This window comes from Saccopteryx leptura, chromosome 11 (assembly GCF_036850995.1).
Source record: "Saccopteryx leptura isolate mSacLep1 chromosome 11, mSacLep1_pri_phased_curated, whole genome shotgun sequence".
In the NCBI taxonomy this organism is placed as follows: Eukaryota; Metazoa; Chordata; class Mammalia; order Chiroptera; family Emballonuridae; genus Saccopteryx; species Saccopteryx leptura.
In genome coordinates, this window is record NC_089513.1 from 46,235,147 (window position 1) to 46,259,993 (window position 24,847).

The following is a 24,847-nucleotide window of genomic DNA, read 5'->3' on the forward strand; positions in this document are numbered from 1 at the left end:
CAGATGGGCAGAGCATCGCCCCCTGGTGGGCGTACCGGCTGGATCCCAGTTGGGCGCATGCGGGAGTCTGTCTGACTGCCTCCCCATTTCCAGCTTCAGAAAAATATATATATATATAAAAAGAATATTCAAAGTTATGAAAAGTGAGGACCTACAACCAAGATTGCTCTACCCAGCAAAGTTATCATTTAGAATCAAAAGCTTCCCAGACAAGAAAAAGCTAAAGCAGTTCATCACCACCAAACTAGTATTACATGAAATTTTAAAGGCTCTTCTTTAACAAAAAGGAAAAAAAGATAAAAATATGAACAATGAAATGGCAATAAATACATATCTATCAACAATTGACTCTAAAAAACAAAATAAATGAAGAATCAGAACAAAAACAGACTCATTGCTCCAGAGAACATTCTGATGGTCGCCAGATGGAAGGGTGATTGGAGGGATGGGTGAAAACAGTGAAGGGATTAAGAAGTATAAATTGGGCCCTGGCTGGATAGCTTAGTTGGTTGGAGCACTGTCCGAAACCAGAGGTTGCCAGTTTGAATCCCGGACAGGACACGTACAGGAACAGATTGATGTTCCTGTCTCTCTCTCTCTCTCTATCTCCCTTCCTCTCTCTCTTAAAAAAATCAATAAAAATTTTTTTAAAAAAAGAAGAAGTACAGGCCCTGGCCGGTTGGCTCAGTGGTAGAGCGTCGGCCTGGCGTGCAGAAATCCCGGGTTCGATTCCCGGCCAGGGCACACAGGAGAAGCACCCATCTGCTTCTCCACCCCTCCCCCTCTCCTTCCTCTCTGTCTCTCTCTTCACCTCCAGCAGCCGAGGCTCCATTGGAACAAAAGATGGCCCGGGCGCTGGGGATGGCTCCTTGGCCTCTGCCCCAGGTGCTAGAGTGGCTCTGGTCTGGACAGAGCGACGCCCTGGATGGGCAGAGCATCGCCCCCTGGTGGGCGTGCCGGGTGGATCCCGGTCGGGCGCATGCGGGAGTCTGTCTGACTGCCTCCCCGTTTCTAGCTTCAGAAAAAAAAAAATACAAAAAAAAAAAGTACAAATTGGTGGTTACAGAACAGTCATGGGGATGTAAATACAGCATAGGAATATAGTCAACAATTTTCAAATAAATTTGTATGGTGTCAGCTACAAAATTCATCAGGATGATCACTTAATAAGTTATATAATGCAGTGTTTTTCAAACATCAGTCCATGGACCCATCTGCCAGAAATTTTGTGCTGGTCTGCAAGAGTTAACCACCCTGATGTTGTATGAAGATTATAGACCCAATGATCTTAGTCGAATTCACTTATGCTCGGGGTGATTTCTGCCTTAGTAGTCCACAAATCTTACATTTTCACCAGTCCCCAAGTGTAAAAAGGTTGAAAACCATTGATATGATGTCTGATCACTGGGGTATAAACCTGAAACTAATATAATATTGTATGTCAACTATAATTGAAAAATAGAAAATTATTTAAAGTTAAAAAAAAAAAAGAAAATTTATTTTCCTGCAGCTATAGGACTCATGGAGCCTTGTTTCTTAAAATCCAGCAGAAGAAAGAGTCTCACTTCTTCTGTGTCTGATCCCTGTACCCTCTTTTATTTTATTTTATTTTATTTTTTGTATTTTTCTGAAGCTGGAAACGGGGAGAGACAGTCAGACAGATTCCCGCATGTGCCCGACCGGGATCCACCCGGCACGCCCACCAGGGGCGACGCTCTGCCCACCAGGGGGCGATGCTCTGCCCCTCCGGGGCGTCGCTCTGTTGTGACCAGAGCCACTCTAGCGCCTGGGGCAGAGGCCAAGGAGCCATCCCCAGCTCCCGGGCCATCTTTGCTCAAATGGAGCCTTGGCTGCGGGAGGGGAAGAGAGAGACAGAGAGGAAAGAGGGCAGGGGTGGAGAAGCAAATGGGCACTTCTCCTATGTGCCCTGGCCGGGAATCGAACCCGGGTCCCCCGCATGCCAGGCCGATGCTCTACCACTGAGCCAACCGGCCAGGGCCCTGTACCCTCTTTTAAAGGGCTCTCCTGACTATGTCAGGCCTAACCAGGACAATCTTTTTTTTGTTTGACTCAAAGTCAACTAATTGGGGACCTTAATTACATCTGCAAAATCATTTTACCTTAGCCATATAATGTTACAATCACAGGAATGATAGGCCATCATATCCACAGTCTCACCTGCACTCAGGAAGAGGCTTCTATGAGGGTGTGTCATCACGAAGAGGAAATGTTAGAATTCTGCCTACCATAGGTTGAGATCTTTACTGCCATAGGTATGAAAGGACACTGCCTTCACCTGTGTTTGGGTCTCATCCCACTCCTACCTCCTTCAGAACCCTATCCCATCAGTCACACAAGTGTATATAGGTAAGTTTGGAGGTTTACAATTAAGAATATATTATTCTCTTTTCCAACTCAACCTAAATGAGTTGCCTTGCTTAAGAACTGGTTTTAGCACATTCTTGCAATGTTTCACATGACCACTCCACACTTTCTCCAATGGGTACATTTGCTTGGAAACAACTGTTTGGGAATTAATAAGGCAGGATGTTTTCACAAATGTAGAAGTGGCCAATAATATTTCTCTTTACAACTACATGTGATCAAAAGCTGCATCTCTGCATGAAAGGGAATTATATTGAAGTTCTATTAAGATAATTTTGAGGCCCTGGCCGGTTGGCTCAGTGGTAGAGAGTCAGCCTGGCGTGCAGGAGTCCCGGGTTCAATTCCCGGCCAGGGCACACAGGAGAAGCGCCCATCTGCTTCTCCACCCCTCCCCCTCTCCTTCCTTTCTGTCTCTCTCTTCCCCTCCCGCAGCCAAGGCTCCACTGGAGCAAAGTTTGCCTGGGCGCTGAGGATGGCTCTGTGGCCTCTGCCTCAGGCGCTAGAATGGCTCTGGTTGCTGCAGAGCGACGCCCCAAGATAGGCAGAGCATCGCCCCCTGGTGGATCCCGGTCGGGCGCATGCGGGAGTCTGTCTGACTGCCTCCTTGTTTCCAGCTTCAGAAAAATACAAAAAAAAAAAACCCAAACAAACAAAAAAGATAATTTTGAGCTCAATATCAGTTGTAACTCATAGAATAATTTCTCCTTTTTTTTCTTTCTTTCTATCTGTCTGTCTGTATATTGTTCTTTCTGACACAAAGTATGACTTTGACTTTCCCCTGGAGAAAGAGGAAGAGGAATCATCAACTTTATGTTCCTACAGTTCAGTACAGCCTGTAACTTAATCCTCTCCACAGGAAGATATTCCCAAATGACTTCAATTACCTTGGAGGAAGCAGGCTAATCTATCTCCCTATTATGGATACTACTTGTCTTCCATACCCAAAATCTAATAAACACATTTTTTATTTTAATTTATTGTGTTTACATAGATTCAAGTGCCCACCGAGTACATCCTCTCTAACCCCCATTCCCCTCAATATCCCCTTGCCCCCTCTCTCCATGCCCTCCCCCTTCCCTCTGCTTTCTTACTCTCTAGAATGCTGTGTTATGTATATATAATTTCACCAATCTCTTTCCCTTCTCTGATCCCATCCTCTCATCTCCTTTTCCTCTGTCCCCTTTCCCTCTGATCCCTTTGATCCCATCTCTGTCTCTATTCCGCTCCTCAGTTCACATTGTTCATTGGATTCCTCAAATGAGTGAGGTCATATGATATTTTTCTTTCTCTGCTGGCTTATTTCACTTAGCATAATAGTTTCCAGATCCATCCATGTTGTTACAAAAGGTAAGATTTCCTTCTTTTCCAGGGCCCCATAGTATTCCATTGTGTATATGTACCACAGCTTTTTAATCCATTCATCCACTGACAAATACTTGGGCTGTTTCCAGATCCTGGCTATTGTAAACAATGCTGCAATAAACATGGGGGTGCATTTCTTCTTTTGAATCACTGATTTGGTATTCTTAGGATATATTCCTAAAAGTAGGATGGCTGTGTCAAAAGGCATTTCCATTTTAATTTTTTTTTTTTGTATTTTTCTGAAGTTAGAAATGGGGAGTCAGTCAGACAGACTCCTGCATGCGCCAGACCGGGATCCACCCAGCATGCCCACCAGGGGGCGATGCTCTGCCCATCTGGGGCATTGCTCTGTTGCAACCAGAGCCATTCTAGCACCTGAGGCAGAGGCCATAGAGCCATCCTTAGCGCCTGGGCCAACTTTGCTCCAATGGAGCCTTGGCTGCGGGAGGGGAAGAGAGAGACAGAGAGGAAGAAGAGGGGGAGGGGTGGAGAAGCAGATGGGTGCTTCTCCTCTGTGCCCGGGTCGGGAATCGAACCCCAGACTCCTGCACACCAGGCCGATGCTCTACCATTGAGTCAACCGGCCAGGGCTCCATTTTTAATTTTTTGAGGAATCTCCATACTGTTTTTCACAGTGGCTGCACCAGTCTGCATTCCCACCAGCAATGCAGGAGGGTTCCCTTTTCTTCACATCCTCGCCAGCACTTATTCTGTGTTGTTTTGTAATAAACACATATTAACTGTGAGAAAAACTTTAAGCAGATTTTTTTTTTCAACACTCCCATCTTAAATCTAAAGAGTACAGATTGGTAATGGGGGCTGAGGATTACAAACTCATCTGGTCCCTTGACCACTTATGCACTCAAGGAGTTCACCTTGCTTCTTCCCGAAGTCTCCCCATGAGGGTCCCACATGTACATCCCTTCTCTCCAACATGACTTTTTACCTGTTACTTGGACTCTTCCTTAGTTTACTCTGGCCTCAGTTCTCAGGGTACATTGTCTCTACCAAAAGAATCAATCAGTTGAAAATCAGATTGTTAGTACTAAGGTTTGGCTTTGTTAGTGTTACGAATTACCCTGGGGAACAATATTTTTTTCATTTTCTGGTGCATGAGGTTCCAGAACTGCTTCTATATATTTCTACATTGCTGATTCCACATCTGAAATTCGTTTTTTGGTGCATGCTCGAGTTTTTATGCAATTTTTGTTTCTTTTTGTTATAGTTAATGGCATGTATTGGTTTTTAAATTGGAGTTAAAGGGCAACAACTCTTGGATTGAACATTACCACAAGGCAATTAATGTTTTACAAACATCACTTGTAGTTGTTTTTAAATGTAAAAAATTATTATCTGATAAAAACACCCTCTTATTTTATTTTAAGATTGAATCATGGCTTCTTTGAGTAGGCGTAAATGTAAGAATAGTCTTGACACCTTCTGTTATATATGTGGCTGTTACACACTTCAAGGTCAAAGGCGCAATATTTCATCATTTGTGACACATCTATATATTGCCCATTTTCAAGTTCCCCTTGGCAATCAAGACAAGAATTGGAGACTGAGCAAGTCAGTCTCATACTATTCGTCACCAGAACGCTGCAACCAGGTGTAAACAGTTTCAACTTTCTCTGGAAGCAGCACGGCAGATTGGAAAATCCTGTCCAAGGGGTCCTATACTGCCCCCTCATTTGGAGTTAACCCTCAAGGACCCCTACCAGGACAACTTTGGCAGATGGATGTTACTCATATACCTTCATTTGGCAAACAGTCATATGTCCCCATTACAGTGGCTTCATATTCCGGATCTATAGTAACCTCTGTCAGAATAGGAGAGGCTGCTAAGCATGCTATAGCTCATGGTCTGTATGCATTGTTCTATTATTGGATTTCCTAAACTGGCTTAACTGATAATGCTCCTGCATATGGAGCAAAAGCATTTACTGTATTTTGTCATGCTTACAATCTTTAAAGTTAAAGTATTATTAAAGTGTACTCAGCAAACATTTTAAGGTCAATTTAAAAAAGAAAAACAATTTAAAAGGGGGTAGTCATATCCTGGAACTCCTAGGGGTCTACCATATCATGCTTTTTACTTAAAAAAAAATTTTTTTTTTACATTTCTTTTGAAGGCTGATGAACAGGAGACACCAAATCTTTTTCGCCTGCAAACTACTACCTTCTTTATTAGATCCAGCTAATAACACTGTTTTGTCTTTTTCCAAATAGCTCCAGATATATGGAAAAGATTTATATAGGCGGATGGGAATCCTTAAACCCCTCAGCGAGATCTTCTGCGCATGGCTTTTAAGATACCTAGAGGCAGAAAAAGCCCAATAGAGATCAGGGGAACTACCAGCTTTTAGGATACGCCCTTAAAGGCTCCAACGCCCCAAAGGGGTCTCCTAGGATGCCATCTGGGTCCTAATTCAATAGTGGAAAAAAAGGTCATTGAGCTAAAGCCTGCCAGGCTTACATGCCTCTGCTGTGAGGAAACAGGGACACTGAAAGGTAAGCTTCCCCCTCACTCCTCTAAGGGAGGGTTCAGTCTCTTCCAGCCCTGCTCCAGCCACCTATGACCTAACCTTGCCCAGAAAGCTGGGGTTTGCCACTGAAGGCTGAAGGTGCCCAGGGCCATCGGCCCCATCTACGACACTGTGGACGAGCCCAGGGTATTTCTTCCAAGAAGCAGGTAAACTGATCTCATTTGCGCAAGGGCTACTTAACTATGTTTTTCCTGAATAGTCAGGTTTTTTATTCTTCCCTTGAAGATCTCTGTTGTGGGTGTTGATAGCCCTATGTTCTGCTGCTTTGCTTAATATATAGTGTTTCCTTTATCCCTCCTATCTCAATGCCCCACTCATATTTCAGGCTGGGATCTACTCCTAATTTAGAGCTCTCTTTCCCCCCTTTGCCAACTTCTATTATGAATCTACCTTTGCCACCCAGCTTAGTGTATCCCAAGGTTCTCTTTACCATGCCACAGTCTCAGAGCTCCAGGGAAAAGCTACCTGGTCTCATCTCTCCAGGCAGAGAAGAACAGAAACTCCATATCCACGCATGCTGCAAATGGCTTCTCCAGTCTACCTGAATCATTACCAGCTAGAAGCAGCGGTCACTGGGACTTGGACATGAGCTGCAAAGTATAGAATGGTGACAACAATTCCAGTGCCATGAGGACTTTTCCTGGACTCCTGCTCCCTGTGACAGATCCTACAGACTGAATTGTGTTCGGGTGGCATTTTTCAGGGATTTGACATGGTGATGGGGCCAACTTGGACTTGGTGAACATGTTAAGGACACTACTCTTTTATGGATTCTTGCTGTATTGGCCAAGAGTTTGCTTAAAGGTTTTTAATCACTGTAAAAAAAAAAAATAGAAGGCTGGATAAAGAAGATGGGGCACATATACACCATGGTATACTAGTCAGCTAGAAGAAATGATGACATCGGATCACTTGCAGCAGATTGGTGGAATCTTGATAACATTATGCGGAGTGAAATAAGCGAATCAGAAAAAAACAAGAACTGCAGGATTCCATACATTGGTGGGACATAAAAGTGAGACTAAGAGACATGGACAGGAGTGTGGTGGTTACGGGAGGTGGGGGGAGGGAAGGAAGGAGGGGGGGAGGGGGAGGGGTACAAAGGAAACTGGATAGGGGGTGACGGAGGACGATCTCTCTTTGGGTGATGGGTATGCAACAGAACTGGATGACAAGATAACCTGGAAATGTTTTCTTTGAATGTATGTACCCTGATTTATTGATGTCACCCCATTTAAATAAAAATTTATTTATTAAAAAAAAAAGACAAGAATTGGGCTCCTCATCTTGTGTGTCATAATTGTGAGGAAATGCTTCATGACTGGACAAAAGGAAAATGCAAAGGTATGCCTTTTGGTATTTCCATAGTTTGGCGTGAACCTAAAGACCACAGTAGTGACTGACTGTTATTTCTGTCTGATCCATACAAAGGGCATTGGCAAAACAAACAAACAAACAAAAAAAACCCCAGCATATGATCGCATATCCTAATATTCCTTCAGCAATACGACCTAGCCCACACTCTGAGACACTGCTGGTTCCAGTTTTCAATGATTTTATTTCTCCTAAGGATGAAGAAAGTGAAGATGGTGATCAAGTGTATTTTGATAAGATGCATGAGGAAATGGTTGTAGAATCTGAAGGGTCTTCTTCTGATGCCAAGCAGTCATTAACTCCTCAGCAGTTTAACCAACCCGAATTGAATGATTTAGTAAGAGATTTGGGCCTATCAAAGAAAGCAGCTGAGTTATTAGTCTCCAGGCTTCAAGAAAAGAATGTACTTCACCAGTCAGCTAAAGTATCCAATTTCAGGAAGCGTGAACAAATTTTTGTGGACTTTTTTTCTGAAGACAAACATTGTATTTACTGTCATGATATTAGTAGTCTTCTCAGTCAGCTAGGTGTTACCACTTACAGTCCAACAGAATGTCAGCTATTTCTTGACCAAATGGAGTCTGAAATGTGTTCTCCTACATAACAGTAATGTTTATGCAGCAGTTCCAATTGGTTATTCAACTCACCTGCGAAAAGATTATAATGACATAAAAATGGTCCTCGATTTTTCTGAAGTATGAGGAGCATAACTGGATCATTTGTGTGGATCTTAAAATGGTAAATTTCCTGCTAGGACAACAGAGAAGTATTCTTGTTTTCTGTGTTTGTGGGACAGCCGAGCTCGGGAGAAACACTGAGCACAGAAGGAATGGCTGAAACGTGAAGCTCTGCATGTAGGGATGCAAAATATTGTGAATGAACCTGTAGTTAATCGAGACAGGATCATTTTCCCCCCACTTCATATCAAACTTGGCTTAATGAAGCACTTTGTTCAGGTTTTGAATAGAGAAAGTGAATGCTTTCAACATATTATTTCTGCTTTCTCTGCCTTGTCTTTCGAGAAGATAAAAGCAGGTGTATTTACCTGACCAGGCGGTGGCGCAGTGGATAGAGAATCAGACCAGGATGCGGAGGACCCAGGTTCGAGACCCCGAAGTCGCCAGCTTGAGCGCGGGCTCATCTGGTTTGAGCAAAAAGCTCACCAGCTTGGATCCAAGGTCGCTGGCTCAAGCAAAGGGTTACTCAGTCTGCTGTAGCCGCATGGTCAAGGCACATATGAGAAAGCAATCACTGAACAACTAAGGTGTCATAACGAAAAACTAATGATTGATGCATTTCATCTTTCTCCATTCCTGTCTGTCTGGCCCTATGTATCCCTCTATCTGACTCTCTCTCTCTCTGTCTCTGAAAAAAAAAAAAAGCAGGTGTATTCAATGGACCTTATATTCAAACCCTCATATGTGATGAAGAATTTTCCAGGAAGATGAATAAGGAGGAGAAAGCAGCATGGCAGTCTTTTGTGGCAGTTACAAAGAACTTCCTTGGCAACAAAAAAGCAGAAAACTATGAACTCCTGGTTCAAAGAATGCTGTTGGCTTTCCAGGACATTGGATGTAACATGAGCATTAAGATTCACTTCCTGAACAGTCACCTTGATAAGTTTCCCGAAAATCTTGGAGCTGTTAGTGATGAGCAGACTACTGCTGGAGCATCAAACGAGATTGTCCTCAACAAGTACACAAACGCAAGAGCTACAAATGCAAATTTTTGCCTGAATAGGATTTAAATAAGTTTTGCACAAATTATATGATTAAAATAAGTGTTTTAATATGTTCTACTTTGAAATTGTAGACAAATTCTGATGCAATCATATCTTTTAATGTATTTACTGAATTACATAAATTATTATATTTTCACAAAGATGATGCCCAAGAAGACATTCTACTTCATTATGTTAAAATAAATGTTGAAAATTTTACAATAAGATGAAAACTTAAAATCTTGAATTGCAAAAAAACTGTAGCTTACACAGAGAAAAACTAATGTCAGATTTGAGATCAGCACACTTGAATTAGGTAAGAACAAATGTTTTTGTGGATGCAACAAAAATTTTGTTCCCCAGTGTTATTAGTGCTAAAGAGAGGGCTACAACTAGTACAATGCTATGTATTAGAACTGAAGAGTCTAAGGTCAGAGTGTTTTATTAATAAATAATTTGGTGACATTCGCAATTTTTCTAAAAATCCATATGGAACTATAATATATATATAATTATATATATTATATATTTATAATATATATATAAATATAAATATATATATATATTTGTATTTTTCTGAAGCTGGAAACGGGGAGAGCCAGTTAGACAGACTCCCGCATGCGCCCGACCGGGATCCACCCGGCACGCCCACCAGGCGCGATGCTCGGCCCACCAGGGGGCGATGCTCTGCCCCTCCGGGGCGTCGCTCTGCCGAGACAGAGCCACTCTAGCGTCTGGGGCAGAGGCCAAGGAGCCATCCCCAGTGCCCGGGCCATCTTTGCTCCAATGGAGCCTTGGCTGCGGGAGGGGAAGAGAGAGACAGAGAGGAAGGAGGGTGGGGGGGGGGTGGAGAAGCATATGGGCGCTTCTCCTATGTGCCCTGGCCGGGAATTGAACCCGGGTCCCCTGCACGCCAGACCGACGCTCTACCGCTAAGCCAACCGGCCAGGGCCATAATATATATTTTTAATTGAATGTAACCTTGTTTCATTAAGTATATGGCATGATTTTTCAGTACTGGCATTCTCTGTAAGTATAACTCATTCTGTCCTCTGCTTGATTTCTGTTGTTGATTTGCCATAGACTAGAGGAGGTTAAAGATATGGGTATGTCTTATTAGGGGTAGGATTTTGCTTTATCACAAAGAAAAAAGAAACATTGCTAGTTAAGAGGTTTAATTTCTCCTAAAAACCCTCAGAGAGTCCACATAAAAGAATTATACTCTGAACTCATCTTTAGTTTTATGTAAATACAGATGCATAGATACAGAAACATATAATCTATCTATCTATCTATCTATCATCTATCTATCTATCTGCGTTAGTATACATATATATATTACCTAGCTCTGTCAACTGAGAAAGCCTAAACACACCGATACCCCATATTAATTACTACACCCAATGCCCAGATCTTGGTTTCTAAATACCATTCCTCAATAAAAGGAACCAGGGCATGTTACACAATATTTGTGAAGATGTGTTCCTATTTAAAACTTGTTTTCCATTATGTCTTGGAATGTTTTGACCTTTCTTATTTTTAACTATATATCTTTTCATATTATTTAGTACATTACAATTAGCTTTGCATTTTTTAAAAATAACTTTATTGTTTAAAAAGTAATAAATGGGCTCTGGCCGGTTGGCTCAGCGGTAGAGCGTCGGCCTGGCGTGCGGGGGACCCGGGTTTGATTCCCGGCCAGGGCACATAGGAGAAGCACCCATTTGCTTCTCCACCCCCCCCTCCTTCCTCTCTGTCTCTCTCTTCCCCTCCCGCAGCCAAGGCTCCATTGGAGCAAGGATGGCCCAGGCGCTGGGGATGGCTCCTTGGCCTCTGCCACAGGTGCTAGAGTGGCTCTGGTCACAGCAGAGCGACGCCCCGGAGGGGCAGAGCATCGCCCCCTGGTGGGCAGAGCATCGCCCCTGATGGGCGTGCCGGGTGGATCCCGGTCGGGCGCATGCGGGAGTCTGTCTGACTGTCTCTCCCAGTTTCCGGCTTCAGAAAGATACAAAAAAAAAAAAAAGTAATAAATGTCCTGGTTTGTGGTGGCGCAATGGCTAGATCATCAACCTGGAATGCTGAGGTTGCCAGTTCAAAACTATGGGCTTGCCCCATCAAGGCACACAAGACAAGTAATCAATGAACAACTAAAGTGAAGCAGGCCCTGGCCAGTTGGCTCAGTGGTAGAGCATCAGCTTGGCGTGTGGAAGTCCTGGGTTCGATTCCCAGCCAGGGCACACTAGAGAAGCACCCATCTGCTTATCCACCCCTCCCCCTCTCCTTCCTCTTTGTCTCTTTCTTCCCCTCCCACAGCCAAGACTCCATTGGAGCAAATATGGCCCGGGCGCTGGGGATGGTTCCATGGCCTCTGCCTCAGGCGCTAGACTGGCTCTGGTCGCAACAGAGCGACGCCCGGATGGATGGGCAGAGCATCGCCCCCTGGTGGGTGTGCTGGGTGGATCCCGGTCGGGTGCATGCGGGAGTCTGTCTGACTGCCTCCCTGTTTCCAGCTTCAGAAAAATACAAAAAATAAAAGAAAATAAAAATAAAGTGAAGCAACTATGAGTTGATACTTCTCGTTCCACCTCTCCACTCTCCTCTTGCTCTGTAAAATCAATAAATAAAATCTTTTAAAAATGTAATAAAGGCCCTGGCTGGTTGGCTCAGCGGTAGAGCGTCGGCCTGGCGTGCGGGGGACCCGGGTTCAATTCCCGGCCAGGGCACATAGGAGAAGCGCCCATTTGCTTCTCCAACCCCCCCTCCTTACTCTCTGTCTCTCTCTTCCCCTCCCGCAGCCAAGGCTCCATTGGAGCAAAGATGGCCCTGGCGCTGGGGATGGCTCCTTGGCCTCTGCCCCGGGCGCTAGAGTGGCTCTGGTCTCGGCAGAGCGACGCCCCGGAGGAGCAGAGCATCGCCCCCTGGTGGACAGAGCTTCGCCCCTGGTGGGCGTGCTGGGTGGATCCCGGTCGGGCGCATGTGGGAGTCTGTCTGACTGTCTCTCCCCATTTCCAGCTTCAGAAAAATACAAAAAAAAAAAAAGTAATAAATTGGCCCTGGTAGGTTGGCTCAGTGGTAGAGCATTGGCCCAGCATGTGGAAGTCCTGAGTTCGATTCCCAGCCAGGGCACACAGGAGAAGCACCCATCTGCTTCTCCACACTTCCCCCTCTTTTCTCTCTATAAATCTATCTTCCCCTCCCGCAGCCAAGGCTCCATTGGAGCAAAGTTGAGGATGGCTCCATGGCCTCCGCCTTAGGCACTAGAATGGCTCAGATTGCAACGGAGCAACACCCCAGATGGGCAGAGCATCACCCCTTAGTGGGCATGCCAGGTGGATCCCAGTTGGGCGTATGCGGGAGTCTGTCTCTCTGCCTCCCTGCTTCTCACTTCAGAAAAATACAACAAAAAAATATGTAATGGATGTTCATTGTGACTATTTTGAAAATTGATGTATAAAGTAAAAAAACAAAAATCTCTCAAAAAGTTTCTTTTGAGTATTGATTGAAAGAGCTAAAATATTTAACTTAAAATGTTTCTACAATAAATATATTGGTAGGCAAAAAAAAAGACATTGATATTTATTATTCTTTGAATGCTTTTGTAGGATTTTTAAAAATTCTTAGTTTTCTATTGCTGCATAACAAATGACCACAACTTAGCAGCTTACAAAACACATTTATTATCTAACAGTTTCCATGTGTGAGGGGTCCAGGTACAACTGAGCTGGGTCTTCTGTTCAGGGCCTCACTAGGCCAGTCAAGATGTTGGTTAGGCTGCGTTTTTATCAGAGGCTTGACTGAGGAATATGCTTCTAAGCTCATTCAAGGTACTGCAGAATTCATTTTCTTGAGTTGTGAGTCTGAGGTCCCCATCTTTCTGCTGCTTGCCAGCTAGAGGCCAACACCAATTCTCTACTGTGTGGCCCTCTCCATGGCAATTGATATGGCTATTTGCTTCCTCAAGGTGGATAAGAGAGCTAAGCTTGGCCCTGGCCGGTTGGCTCAGCCGTAGAGCGTCGGCCTAGCGTGCGGAGGACCCGGGTTCGATTCCCGGCCAGGGCACACAGGAGAAGTGCCCATTTGCTTCTCCACCCCTCCGCCGCGCCTTCCTCTCTCTCTCTTTCTCTCTTCCCCTCCCGCAGCCAAGGCTCCATTGGAGCAAAAATGGCCCGGGCGCTGGGGATGGCTCTGTGGCCTCTGCCTCAGGCGCTAGAGTGGCTCTGGTCGCAACATGGCGACGCCCAGGATGGGCAGAGCATCGCCCCCTGGTGGGCAGAGCGTCGCCCCCTGGTGGGCGTGCCGGGTGGATCCCGGTTGGGCGCATGCGGGAGTCTGTCAGACTGTCTCTCCCTGTTTCCAGCTTCAGAAAAATGCAAAAAAAAAAAAAGAGAGAGAGAGAGAGAGAGAGCTAAGCTAGAGTTATATAACATACTGTAAATCATAGGAGTGTTGACATCCCTTCACTATTTAAATACACGATGGGTTAGAACTAAGTCACTGGTCCTATCTGTACTCAAGGGAAAGGGATTACACAAACGCATGGACACTGAGGAAGAGGTCATTGGGTTGTCATATTACAGTCTGAACTCTTATTTCCTCATCTAAACGGGAAGTAACAATTCTTACAGTTGTGAATGTTCCAACAGGAAAGAAATTGGACATCTTCCATCTCAATCATTATTTTATAGACCAGGAATTGAGGCTCAGAAAGAGTAAATGCTTTGCCTAAGTTTGGTAGATGAGTTCAGTTGTTTAATTCCCCAGCCAGCAGGCTTTCTACACACTATGATTCCTATGAAGAATCTCAGTTTATTTTATGATATTATCACTTTAAACTTAAGCAAACGAAAGGCAGAAGGCAGACGCAGGCATTATAAAGAATGTCATGGCCTGACCAGGTGGTGGCGCAGTGGATAGAGCGTCGGACTGGGATGCGGAAGGACCCAGGTTCCAGACCCCGAGGTCGCCAGCTTGAGCGCAGGCTCATTTGGCTTGAGCAAAGAGCTCACCAGCTTGGATCCAAGGTAGCTGGCTCCAGCAGGGGGTTGCTCGGTCTGCTGAAGACCCGCGGTCAAGGCACATGTGAGAGGGCAATCAATTAACAACTGAGAAGTCGCAACGAGAAACTGATGATTGATGCTTCTCATCTCTCTCCGACCCTGTCTGTCCCTGTCTATCTCTGCCTCTGTAAAAAATTTAAAAAAAATTAAAAAAAAAAGAATGTCACGTGTAAATTGTCATGTAAGGCAACCAGCATGTGCATTTGTGTTTTCTGGGTGTGCTTGGGTACAAGAGCCAGTGAGTGAAAGAATTACTTACATTCAAGGGGAGGCTAGCACACACATTATTTCTTTCATTTAGTCATCCCAACGAATCTACAAAGTATAAATTATTACTATACAGATTAAAAAAAAAAAAACAGATTCAGTGAAGATAATTGAATTATTCCGGGTATTAGCAACCATCAAGTTGCAATGACCAAATCAAGGCCAAATAAATTGTTTCCTTCTAGTCCATCACATTTCCCCATCACTAATTTATATCATTAATTTACCATCTTGTGAAAACTTTCGTAGTCTATATAGCCCTTACCTTTTTCTTTTTTGCCTGTTTAAGTCTTGCCACTTTTGGTATTTTTGAGGGGGTGAGGGAGCTCAAATAACAGATTGTTAAATCTTCTAACCCTTTTAGATGCATATACGTATCTCCTGGCTTTAGTCATGTTGCCATAAATAAGCCTAGGTGAACCTACTACATAAATGGTTTCTTGTCTCCATGTTAGGTAACTGTGGATGTCCGTAAGTCTTCAAGTACAAAACATTAATGAATTACAAATAGGCTTTAATTTTTTTAAATCCCAGTCTATATTCTTGATCTCATTTATTTTCGGGAACCACTTCTCATTTAAGGTATACTAAAGAATTCACAGAGAGATTTAAAGTCAAGTATGAATGTCCTCACTGTTAAATGTTCAGAGAATTTTTTTTTCCTCTCTCTTTGGATAGTCTTAGGGGTCAACACAATTTCCTGGGGCTGTAGGATTTTTTTCACTATATAATGAGTGCATTCTCCCAACATATCTTTGGCATTAACTGCTCAAATCTTTGAATCCTACTCACTCACACTTCTAGTGTACTCTAAACTGCTAGTTTACAGAAAGGATTAATCGAGACCCACTGCCTTTCGAAATCATTCAAGGTCACTGGGGCAGGTGCGCTGCCAGGCCCATTTCCTTCTCCGAAGTCGGCGTTAGCTCTCTTCCACTCTTGGGATTCACCCAGCCTAACTGCGACCTTGCCAGCAGACCCCCCGTTAGCCCTCCAAGCCGCGGGGCTTAGAACCGCGCCTCCGGAAGGTTGCTGAGTGGCTGGCAGTGGGGGCGGTTCGGAAGGAGCCGGGGCGGAGCCTGCGGCGTCTGGCGGACCGAGCTACTCCTCTCGGGGCCGCTTGGCTGAGCCACTTGACAGCAACTGTGCTCTGCCGGGCAGGAGGCGCTCCGCTCTCGGGTCCGCGGCGGCGACGCGCCCGCTCGCCTGCTCGCCCGCTGGTTGGCCTCCCGCTGCAGGTCCGGCGCGTGGCACTCCCCGGGCCGCGCAGTGCTTAGCCATGGACCTGCGGGTGCTCTCCCGGGAGCTATCCCTCTACCTGGAGCACCAAGTCCGGGTTGGGTTCTTCGGTTCGGGAGTAGGCTTATCCCTGATCCTGGGCTTCAGCGTCGCTTATGCCTGCTACTACCTGAGCAGCATTGCCAAGGTGAGCCGAGGGGTGGCGCGGGCGCCGAGGCGCAGGGCCACGGGCGGCTGTGCCCGGAGCGACTGCATCGGGCGGAGCCCGAGGCTTGTAGCTGGCGGCCGCGAGTGAGTGAGGCAGACCTAGGGGCGAGCATGCTGCTCCTTAGTGTAGCCCTTTCCCGGCATTTGATGAACGCCCTTGAGCACGCGCGGGAAAGCCGGCCAGCTCCTGCCAGCCTGCCTGTTCTGCGGCCACTCCTCGGACCTCAGCCCGGACCTTCCGATCTCCGCGCGCGCGCCTCTGCTGTCACTGTATCAACCCCGCAAAGCTGCTCGGCAATGCTGTAGCACTTTTTAGAATGACATTTCAACGCTTGCCTTACCTTGGAGGGCTCTGATAAACCAACTCTCTAAGTCCGTTGTGACTGAATTATTTGCGTCACGCTTCCAGCGCGCGAGGGACGGGTCAGTGGTCGGTTTTGGTTTATGGTTGGCAGAAACTTTGTTCTGTTCTGGATCCTTCACTGAGACTGGCTTTCTCCACAGAAGCCCCAGTTGGTGACGGGGGGTGAGAGTTTCAGCCGATTCCTCCAGAACCACTGTCCCGTGGTGACAGAAACGTACTACCCGACAGTCTGGTGCTGGGAGAGTCGAGGACAGACACTGCTGAGACCTTTCATCACTTCCAAGCCCCAGGTGCAGTACAGGAAGTAAGTACATTTCCATTGTCACTCATATCTTCAAAATCGAAGTTTTTTTGCATACTATCAGTTCTTGGTTAATAGAACCTCTGGTTTAATAAGTGTATAGAAAAATAAAAAATAAAAATGGAATGTATGCCCCACACCCAGCTGCAGGAAAATGTTCAGGTATTGCCTTTCACCATGGGGGGGGGGGGGTGTGCTCCCTGATGTAAATGGTTTACTTCTAGGACACCAGAAGTGTTTGGGGGGTTATTCTTCCAAATTCATCTTGCATCTGCTCCTAAGGACCTAGACCCTTTGATACATATCAATGTACCAGTCCACTGATACTGGGAATAACAGAAGGGGTGAGAGGATTCATTACTTTGGAGTTTGTGTGATGGACCTCTGTAAAAGGACTTCACATTGATAAGCAAATGGGTTCTTGATAATGTCCTTAAAGTGTTAAAGATATGGTCCAGAATATGTCAATAACTAGGAGATTTAAATAGTGCCTATTATTAATTTCCCTGAGTCATGTAGTCCTTGTGGAGTTCCTTTTGTTGCCTGGAACTTGAGCTATTATTTGTCTGGGAAAATTCTATATGTTCATAGATACTATGTGAGAAGTATTAGACTTTAAAATACTTAAGAAGCAAATTTTGTATAGATTCTGTGGGGACACTGTTATTGAGTCAAACAGCCAGCACAGTGATCAGATCAGCATTTTACTTATTCATAATTCCCTGTTGAATTATTTCAGTGACCTCAATCAAATAAAGGTTAAATTCCAGGTATTTTAGAGGAATGAGGAAATGATTAAGATAAATACTTGAAATACTTTGAAGTTAATTTTTATATACTACCTTTTACTGGTGTTGCTGGAAATACTTTATGGGACTAATTTCATAATATTCTTTTTGTGTGTGTGTGACAGAGTCAGACAGATAGGGACAGACAGACAGGAAGGGAGAGAGATGAGAAGCATCAATTCTTCACTGCAACACCGTAGTTGTTCATTGATTGTTTTCTCATATGTGCCTTGAGCGGGGGGCTACAGCAGACCGAGTGACTCTTTGCTCGAGCCAGCGACCTTGGGCTCAAGCTGGTGAACCTTGCTCAAACCAGATGAGCCTGCACTCAAGCTGGCGACTTCAGGGTCTTGAACCTGGGTCTTCCGCGTCCCAGTCCGACGCTCTATCCCCTGCACCACCGCCTGGTCAGGCTCATAATATTCTTGTAATGAGAGAAAGTGATACAAGTGTGTACATTAGTGAGTGCTGAAAAAAGTTATTTTGGGATGACTGGATAACATCATTAATTTATAGAATTAAGACACTAAATTAAAACACAACTTGAAACATTTAATGATTTTGTTTTTGAATTATTTCTTTTAGTGAATTTATTAAAACTGCAGATGGAGGACAGATTTCATTGGACTGGTTTGATAATGATAACAGTAAGAGTTATATGGATGCCAGCACCAGACCTACTATCTTATTGTTGCCCGGCCTCACTGGAACAAGCAAGGAATCATATATCCTCCATATGATCCATTTTAGTGAAGAATTGGGATACAGGTACTAGTGAAATATTTTTTTTTACTTCATTCATTCTAAATGAAACACAAATATATCTTCATGTTTGTTTCAGAAAAACTTGTTATTTCTTGTTATTTCATATGGATGAAGCAACCCCCTGAATTATTATTTTCTCTGCTTTTTCCTTTTACTCTTTTTTCAGGATGATGCATAATTGAATCATTTTATGGGAAGTAGCACTTAGCATAGTAGGCACTCAGCAGATTTTGATTGAATGAATAAATGAAATTAGAATTACCTAAGAATTGACATAGAACCCAGATCTGAGGAGCACTAAAGGGAATACCATGCAGAATAGCAATTACAGATCACTGAGAGAGTATGCAGTGGCCCTAATGTCACACTCCATATTTGGGCCCTGGGTTCACTTAGCTTGTCTCATTGGCTCAGATCCCAAGAGTAGAAAATATTGAGAATCAGCTTGTAGATGTCCTTATTTTTCTGAAGGTTATCTGTGCCTCTTCTCTCCATCTGAGTTTGCATATGCCCATGGCTAGTGTTCAGTTAATGATGCCGCACCATTTCTGAGTAACCATTATTCAACTCAGTCGCCCGATACAATTGACTTAGCAATTTTAAGTTTGTGAAAGGTACTGCTTTTTGTGCTTCAGTCTTTTTCCACTGATAGTAATTATTGTAATGGAACACTGAGCTGCATTTAAAGTCAAGTTGTATCCTTTGTTAAACTTGAAACACTTGTTTGTGTGAAAAACGGAGGTTGAGTTTATATATTACATTAATAAAAAGATTTTGATATAAAGGAGAAAATGCCATAAGAGTTATTTCAACTTGGACAAGTTAACTCTGATCTTTTTTACAGATAAAGCCTATTTTGTCCATGAAGTGACAGTCTCTCAGAAGCTTTGATATAGTGTTCCAGAATTCTGGTTCTAATGACATTTGCACCAAGCAATAGCAGAAATTTATCATTATTTAATGTTTAAGCACTATCCAGTTAGATGTAAGGCTCGATTCCAGTTTTTTGCTAAAACTTAGTCATGCTCAAAAAGTACAGATTATAAAACCTTTTCTACATATTTAAATTGCTTATTCTGTACTTGGCCTGAGCTGTCTCCCAAGACTTAGAAAGTACTTTTTTTTTTTTTTCCATTTTTCCGAAGCTGGAAACGGGGAGGCAGTCAGACAGACTCCCGCATGCGCCCGACCGGATCCACCCGGCATGCCCACCAGGGGGCGATGCTTTGCCCCCTGGGGCATCGCTCTGTTGCGTCCAGAGCCACTCCAGCGCCTGAGGCAGAGGCCACAGAGCCATCCCCAGCGCCCGGGCCATCTTTGCTCCAATGGAGCCTCGCTGCGGGAGGGGAAGAGAGAGACAGAGAGGAAGGAGAGGGGGAGGGGGAGGGGTGGAGAAGCAAATGGGCGCCTCTCCTGTGTGCCCTGGCCAGGAATCGAACCCTGGACTCCTGCACGCCAGGCCGACACTCTACCGCTGAGCCAACCGGCCAGGGCCTTAGAAAGTACTTTTAAAAACAATGTAGTTGAAACTCAGGGACTGAGTCTCAAACGCCCTGGAGTTGCCAGTATGCATAGCTTTCTTCCATCACTTGTAAAAGTTGCCAAATTGTGTTGCCACAGTGCTTCAAAGCTATTAGGTTTTATTCCCTAAGAGTTAAAATTTCTTCTATAGACTTAAAATTTTTATTGAGAATGTATGATATAAGGAAGGCTCTGCACAGGGTACTATGAGGAGACACAAAGAGTTGTGAGAAATTGTCGTTGCCTCAAGAAGTCTATGAGGGGAAGGCTGAACCGGGTCACTATCAGCTACTTGAAGACCCAGATTATTTGGGTTCAGGGAACTCTTAACACTGAATCAGACTGAGCTTGAAGGTAGCAGAATGCATGGAATACATGGTTGATAAATTTTTCTATATCCTTTGGGCCTATCCCACTTATCTTTAACTGCAAGGAATCTGACTCTAGATTGGAGAGAATGTATTAGTTAGCTTTTGCTGTATAACAAACTGTCTAAAACTTAGTGTGTAAACTGTCTAAAACAACCATTCTGTTCACAATTCTTTGGGTCAGCAATTTGGGCTGAGCTCAGCTGGCTGGTTTTTCTGGTATTGGCTAGAATCATTTGTGCATTTGTGGTCAGCAGCCAGAATGATTCCATGCTTTGGGGAGCCTCTGCAAGGATGGCTCGTGTCAGCTCCACATAGTCTGTCATTTACATCAAGCTCACCAGAGCTTGTTGGTTTGGTGAAAGGGTTCCCAGAATGCAAACATGAAAGGTGCAAGGCCTCTTGCAGCCCAAACCAAGAACTCTCACAATGTTGATTCTACTGCAATCTAGTGAAAAAAAGTCACATTCTAGTCAAAGGAAGTCAACCTAGAATCAAAGAGTAGGGAAATAGACTCTGCCTTTTGACAGGAAGAGCTACAAAATATCTTTGCAGTCTATCAGAGACAGCCAGGTTGTTACAAAGACCACTGAGGGAGAAAATGGACCTGGAACTTTTATACACAAGGCTTGGTTGAGTCCTTTAGGTGGCAAAACAGATCTAAGTCATTGATTCTGTAGCATGGGGGTCTAGTAGGTAACATAGCTTGTGGAAGGCTGAGTAATATGGGGAAATGTGTATGGCTCTTGGAGCCAGGCCTGGGTTCAAATGTTGGAACTGCCACTTACTGAGTGACCTTGGGAAATTAATTTATTTTAATTTTTAAAATTGATTTTAGAGATGGAGAGAGAGAAAGAAATAGGAACATCAGTCTGTTCCTAGATGTGCCTTGATCAAACCAGCGACCTCTGTGCTTCAGGGTGAAGCTTTAACCAACCGAGCTATCCAGCCAGGGCTAGGCAGTAATTTTTAACTTTACAAATTACAGTTTTTCACAGAGAGTTTAATGAATCAGAATATGTAAATTGATTTAGTGCCCTGAACAAAGTAAGTCTTTAGAAATGTTCATGTCTTCCTTCCCAGATCTTCTATTTTCTGATCAAAGGATAACATTTTTTTATAATTTAAAGAACAAGTACAAACAAACCTACCTGTTGGAAATATAAACATCTAGTTTCTTTGCAGGATTGCTGGGATAGTATGATAATGCCTGTTATACAACAGTTTCATAGGCAGTGTGAACACACAACTATCATGGAGGTACACTTGCATTGGGGCCCCAGTTACTATCTTGAGTAAAGGCTGAGTGTGCAGGGAAGGTCATGAATTTTGGCAGGTCAGTCGGGAACTGTTGATGCTGTCCTGTCGGGAGATATGATTTAGACATCAGAGAGAACCTACCTTCTGGTATATGGACAAACAGAACGTAAGGGTTGGTTGTTGTTGTTAAATGTTGTTTTCCTGTACCTGAAAACCAACAAAGATGCAAAACTTTTCTGTTAAGGTCCACTCATTCAAAATGAATAATGGGTGGGATAGAAACTCAGCCCAAGTTTGTTTAAGATAATTGTGAGCAAAGGCTTTATGACAAAATTAAAGCTAAACAGAACTGAATGGGGCAACACTTGGCCTGCCTGCGTGTTGTCCATCTTCATTGGCAGAGTATAGTATGTACTTCCTGGGTAAATAGCCTTTGAGAGGAGAAGAGAATAGCTCAGCCAGACAACCCCAGTCATTATTCCAAATTTTGTCAATCAGATAAGTCCTCCATCTCCCAGAGAGCAAGTAAAGTAGGAAAGACCAGGAGTCCAGGCCTATGTTTACAGAGACGCCTCCTCATAAAAACCCAGAGGAAAAACTGGAAAAAAAAGTTGTTCCCTCGGCCCTGGCCAGTTGGCTCAGTGCATAGAGCATCATCCTGCGGTGCAGACATCCTGGGTTCGATCCCTGGTCAGGGCACACATGACAAGCGACCATCTGCTTTTCTCCCCCTCCCATTCCCCCTTCTCTCTCTCTTCTCCTCCCGCAGCCAGTGGCTGGCTGGATGTATATCCAGTGTCAGCCCAGGTGCTGATGATAGCTCAGTTGGTCCAAGCATCAGCCTCAGGCACTGAGGATAACCTGGTTGATTCCAGCATCGGCCCTAGACAGGGGTTGTGGGGGTGGATCCTGGTCAGGGTGCATGCAGGAATCTGTCACTCTATTCTTTCTCCTCTCACTTAAAAAAAAAATTGGTCCCTCTAATAAGTTATGCCCATTGATTGATAAAGTAGTTAGAAATCTTATCCACTCATTCCAGATTTCTTTTTTTAAAAATCTCTATTCAGTAACATAGCCTAATGGATATTATTTTGTGTACCTGGATAATATCCTGTTTTCTTAGATCCTTTTTCAAACATCTTTAGAATTAATATCTAGCACTACAAATAAAAATGGAGAAAAGCAGTAACTCTGAGAACATCCAAATCATCTTTTCTTTGACCTCTTTTGAGAGCCTTCGTCTACCATTTTATTCCACCTGCAGTTAATATTAAAAAGAGTGACCTATCCAGAATTATGTAATAATAAGTTCATTGAAATCTAGGTCAGTCATTAAGTATTTGGGTACTGTCAAATACAGTATCAGAACCTATATTCCCAAAGAGCATATAGTCTAATTGAAGTGACAAAGAGTATGTAGTAGTTGGGAAGAAATACATTAGAGAGCACCAGGATTGGCTGCAAGTGACAGAAAACTTGAAATAACAGTGACTTAAACAAGACACAAGTCTATTTCTCATGCAAAAATCTAAGAAAGTGGACTGGGGCTTGTATGGTGCCCTACCTAGAGTGTCAGGAAACTAAGTTGCTTATATTATATGGCTTCATAACTTATGGCTGCTTCAGCCCCAGCTATCCCATCTGCATTCCAACACCCAAGAAAGAGAAAAACAGAGACTAGAGAATGCACCAATGTCTTTTAAATATGCTTTCCAGCATCTGTGCACACCGCTTTTACTGATGTCACTCTGGCCTGCTGTTTCTTAGCTTCATGGGAGGCTTTCAAATGAAGTCTTTATTTTAAGCACCCATCCACCCAACTGAAACTGGAGGATTTTGTTACTGAGGAAGAAGGGGAGGATAAATACTAAGAGATAACTGGTCACCCTTAGCCACCAGTTTGTAACACCCTGAGTGGTCAGAGGTGTTACAAATGCCAGGATTCTGGAATATCAGAAAAAACGAACGAGATAGTTTATGGAGGGAAGGAATAAGTCGCAGTGTCAGTTACAACGGAAAGAACAAGGAGAACAAAGACAGTAAAGCAAAATTTGAAAAGATTCAGTCTAGCCAGGGTGACGGAAGCCCAGCCAGCTAACTGTTGGAAGGTAAGATGACCTCAGGAGACAGAAGCAGGCGTGGATCACACATTTGACTTTTAAACAGTCCTTTACTTAACGGTTTGGAGTTTGGGCCTGCGCAATTTTGATTTAAGGGAAGTAGCACCAGGGGATATACTAAGCTGCTGCTTTTCCTGCAGCATTAGAAGTGCACTGGCAGGTCATCTGCAGAATCTTCCTGAGAGAGGAAGGAAGGGGAGGCTCAACTGAGAAAAATGGGGCGTGGAAACAAAAGAGGAAGTTCTGACAGTTTCCTGATCTAAAAGCAGTATCTCAGATCCTGACCTGTGGTGGCGCAGTGGATGAAGCATTGACCTGGAATGTTGTGGTCGCCAGTTTGAAACCCAGGGCTTGTCAGGTCAAGGCACATCCGAGAAGCAACTATATACTATGAGTTAATGCTTCCTGCTCCTATCCCCCTTTCTCTCACTCGCTCTCTCTCTCCTCTCTCTAAAATCAATAAGTAAAGTCTTTAAAAAATAAAAAAAATAGGCCCTGGCCGGTTGGCTCAGTGGTAGAGTGTTGGCCTGGCGTGCAGAAGTCCCGGGTTCGATTCCCGGCCAGGGCACACAGGAGAAGCGCCCATCTGCTTTTCCCCCCTTTCCCCCCTCCTTCCTCTCTGTCTCTCTCTTCCCCTCCCGCAGCCAAGGCTCCATTGGAGCAAAGATGGCCCGGGCGCTGGGGATGGCTCCTTGGCCTCTGCCCCAGGTGCTAGAGTGGCTCTGGTTGTGGCAGAGCGACGCCCCGGAGGGGCAGAGCATCGCCCCGTGGTGGGCAGAGCATCACCCCCTGGTGGGCATGCCGGGTGGATCCCGGTCGGGCGCATGTGGGAGTCTGTCTGTCTCTCCCCATTTCTAGCTTCAGAAAAATACAAAAATAAAAAATTTAAAAAAATAAAAAATAATAAAAAAATAAAAGTAGTTACCTTAGATACAAAGTCATTTTAAATTAACCTTAGAATGTTATCTAAAAGTATTTTTATTTTATTTTATTATTATTTTTTTTTCTGAAGCTGGAAACGGGGAGAGACAGTCAGACAGACTCCCGTATGCGCCCGACCGGGATCCACCCGGCAGGCCCACCAGGGGGCAACGCTCTGCCCACCAGGGGCGTTGCTCTGCCGCGACCAGAGCCACTCTAGCGCCTGGGGCAGAGGCCAAGGAGCCATCCCCAGCTCCCGGGCCATCGTTGGCCACTCCAATG

At 44.3% G+C, this 24,847-nt stretch overlaps 2 protein-coding genes across 2 annotated transcripts in view; both read left to right on the plus strand.

The window, feature by feature from the left end:
- The window catches only part of ESCO1 (establishment of sister chromatid cohesion N-acetyltransferase 1), a 249,260-nt gene that overhangs the window by 34,174 nt on the left and 190,239 nt on the right, over positions 1–24,847 (plus strand). The window lies entirely within an intron of this gene.
- ABHD3 (abhydrolase domain containing 3, phospholipase) overlaps positions 1–24,847 on the plus strand; it is a 94,454-nt gene that overhangs the window by 29,082 nt on the left and 40,525 nt on the right. Inside the window, exons 2-4 of the mRNA XM_066352301.1 lie at positions 15,759–16,137; positions 16,662–16,825; positions 18,196–18,378. Of these exons, the coding sequence (XP_066208398.1) occupies positions 15,759–16,137; positions 16,662–16,825; positions 18,196–18,378 (726 nt within the window). The remainder of the gene's footprint in view (positions 1–15,758; positions 16,138–16,661; positions 16,826–18,195; positions 18,379–24,847) is intronic.